At 38.5% G+C, this 1598-nt stretch overlaps 1 protein-coding gene across 1 annotated transcript; it reads right to left on the minus strand.

Annotated features, from left to right (window-relative positions):
- Positions 1 to 309: 309 nt before the first annotated feature.
- On the minus strand, positions 310 to 1224 carry LOC137995381 (adenosine receptor A2a-like). Its single transcript, XM_068840940.1, has one exon. It carries the CDS (start codon positions 1222 to 1224, stop codon positions 310 to 312), a length of 915 nt encoding a protein of 304 aa, XP_068697041.1.
- Positions 1225 to 1598: the final 374 nt, after the last annotated feature.

The raw sequence follows: 1598 nt of genomic DNA on the forward strand, positions 1-1598 counted from the left end.
TGTTGGTTATAGAAATAAAAACCATGCCCGCTGAAACCATCTTTTGTTTTGCTTTTCATTAAAACGTTTCTCAAGTAACGAGAAACACTGAGGAATCGTGATAAACACTTTTTCAAAAGCTTGCAAACAGATCGAAAATCAAGGATCTGTTAGAAACGTAAATAGTTGAAACAAAAATTGGTCTTTGACATTTTGTGTAGTAAAATATACTCAGTGTCCTTAGCCGACACATAGTTACGTTAACTTGCAGTTGGCTCACTACAGTAAAGGCATGACCTTACAAGTCACCTTATTAATGTCATCTACAGTCTAGTGAATAGCATGCACAGCTTGCGATGAATTCCTAAATACAAACTTTCTTATTTCTTTTTGTCGCCAGCAATAAATCAATGGATTAAGAACAGAGTTTATCATCAAGAAAGTACGTACAATTGCACTCATGTAATCTATTCTCGGTACAAATCGAGCAGCTAACAGAAAAAGGTAGACAAGCGCTGGTAACAAACATAGTCCAATAGCACCGACCACTAATACTGTTGTCTTCAATGCTCTATTCTCCTTAAGGAATGTTTCCACTTGTTCTTGTGGTAGCTGTTGAGCCTTAATCATCTTTTGGTGCCGACGGGTTTCAAAGTAAAGGATTACGTAAGAAATGGAAACGAAAATAACACACGCCAAGTAAATATGAGAGACAGAAATATAAAACAGAGCGCTCGTTCCGTTGATCAGGTGAAGAGGCAATGTAATAGAACTGCTATATACCCAGCAAAACAAGACTCCCATCTTAATGTTTCGTGTTGTCACAATGTATGGGTACCTAAACGGATATTTGATTGCTATCAGTTTCTCGCCAACAACCATCATGAGATGAAGAGCTGATGAATAAGCCAGAAAGGGAACGGAAAACAGGTAAATCTCAGAGAAGACAACAGTGATGTCGCTTCCAACTAGGGAGAGTGTCTGCCACAGTATAAATGAAGGCTGCGAGGTCAAACCTGTTACCACATCAGTGACGGCTAAACACGCCAACATGATGTTGGAGTTGCTCTGAAGTGTCGGTCTTCTTTTTATCGCCATTATCACCAACACGTTCAATCCAATCGTGAATGGACAGGCGATAACGTTAATGATGATGGCTGAGAAAATAACAACCACGCTGAAGACATCTTTTGCTTCGCCTTTCATTGTAACGTTTGTCAAGTTCGAAACAGTGAGGATTGCCATGTTACGATACAACTGAAGAAATGGAAAACTGATTTCTTTCACTGGATAGGTGTTGCTTATTTATTGCTATCTTTGCAGGCTTAACAATGCAAGAGAGCAAATGTTTTGTGGGTAGATTTTTCGCACATTTTGCAGATTTAATGAACATGTCGCAGTAGTAAGGATTAGTCGAAGAGTCTTGATTACTTTTATACGAGGCCGACGTTGGAAAAACTACGCAACAGGATATCTTCATTTGAATTGGCGAACGTTAATCGTTTGAAAATGAAACGTTGTTTCTTAAAAAGGGGTTTATCTATTAGTTGTGTACAAGTGTTCTACGAACTTAAGTGGTGTGACTTCAATTCACGATGAAATGAACTGTTGATGAGATT

This window comes from Montipora foliosa, chromosome 3 (assembly GCF_036669935.1).
Source record: "Montipora foliosa isolate CH-2021 chromosome 3, ASM3666993v2, whole genome shotgun sequence".
Lineage (NCBI taxonomy): Eukaryota > Metazoa > Cnidaria > Anthozoa > Scleractinia > Acroporidae > Montipora > Montipora foliosa.

Coding starts and splice junctions, on each gene's coding strand:
- LOC137995381 (XM_068840940.1), bottom strand. CDS start 1,224: ATGGCAATCCTCACTGTTTCGAACTTGACAAACGTTACAATGAAAGGC.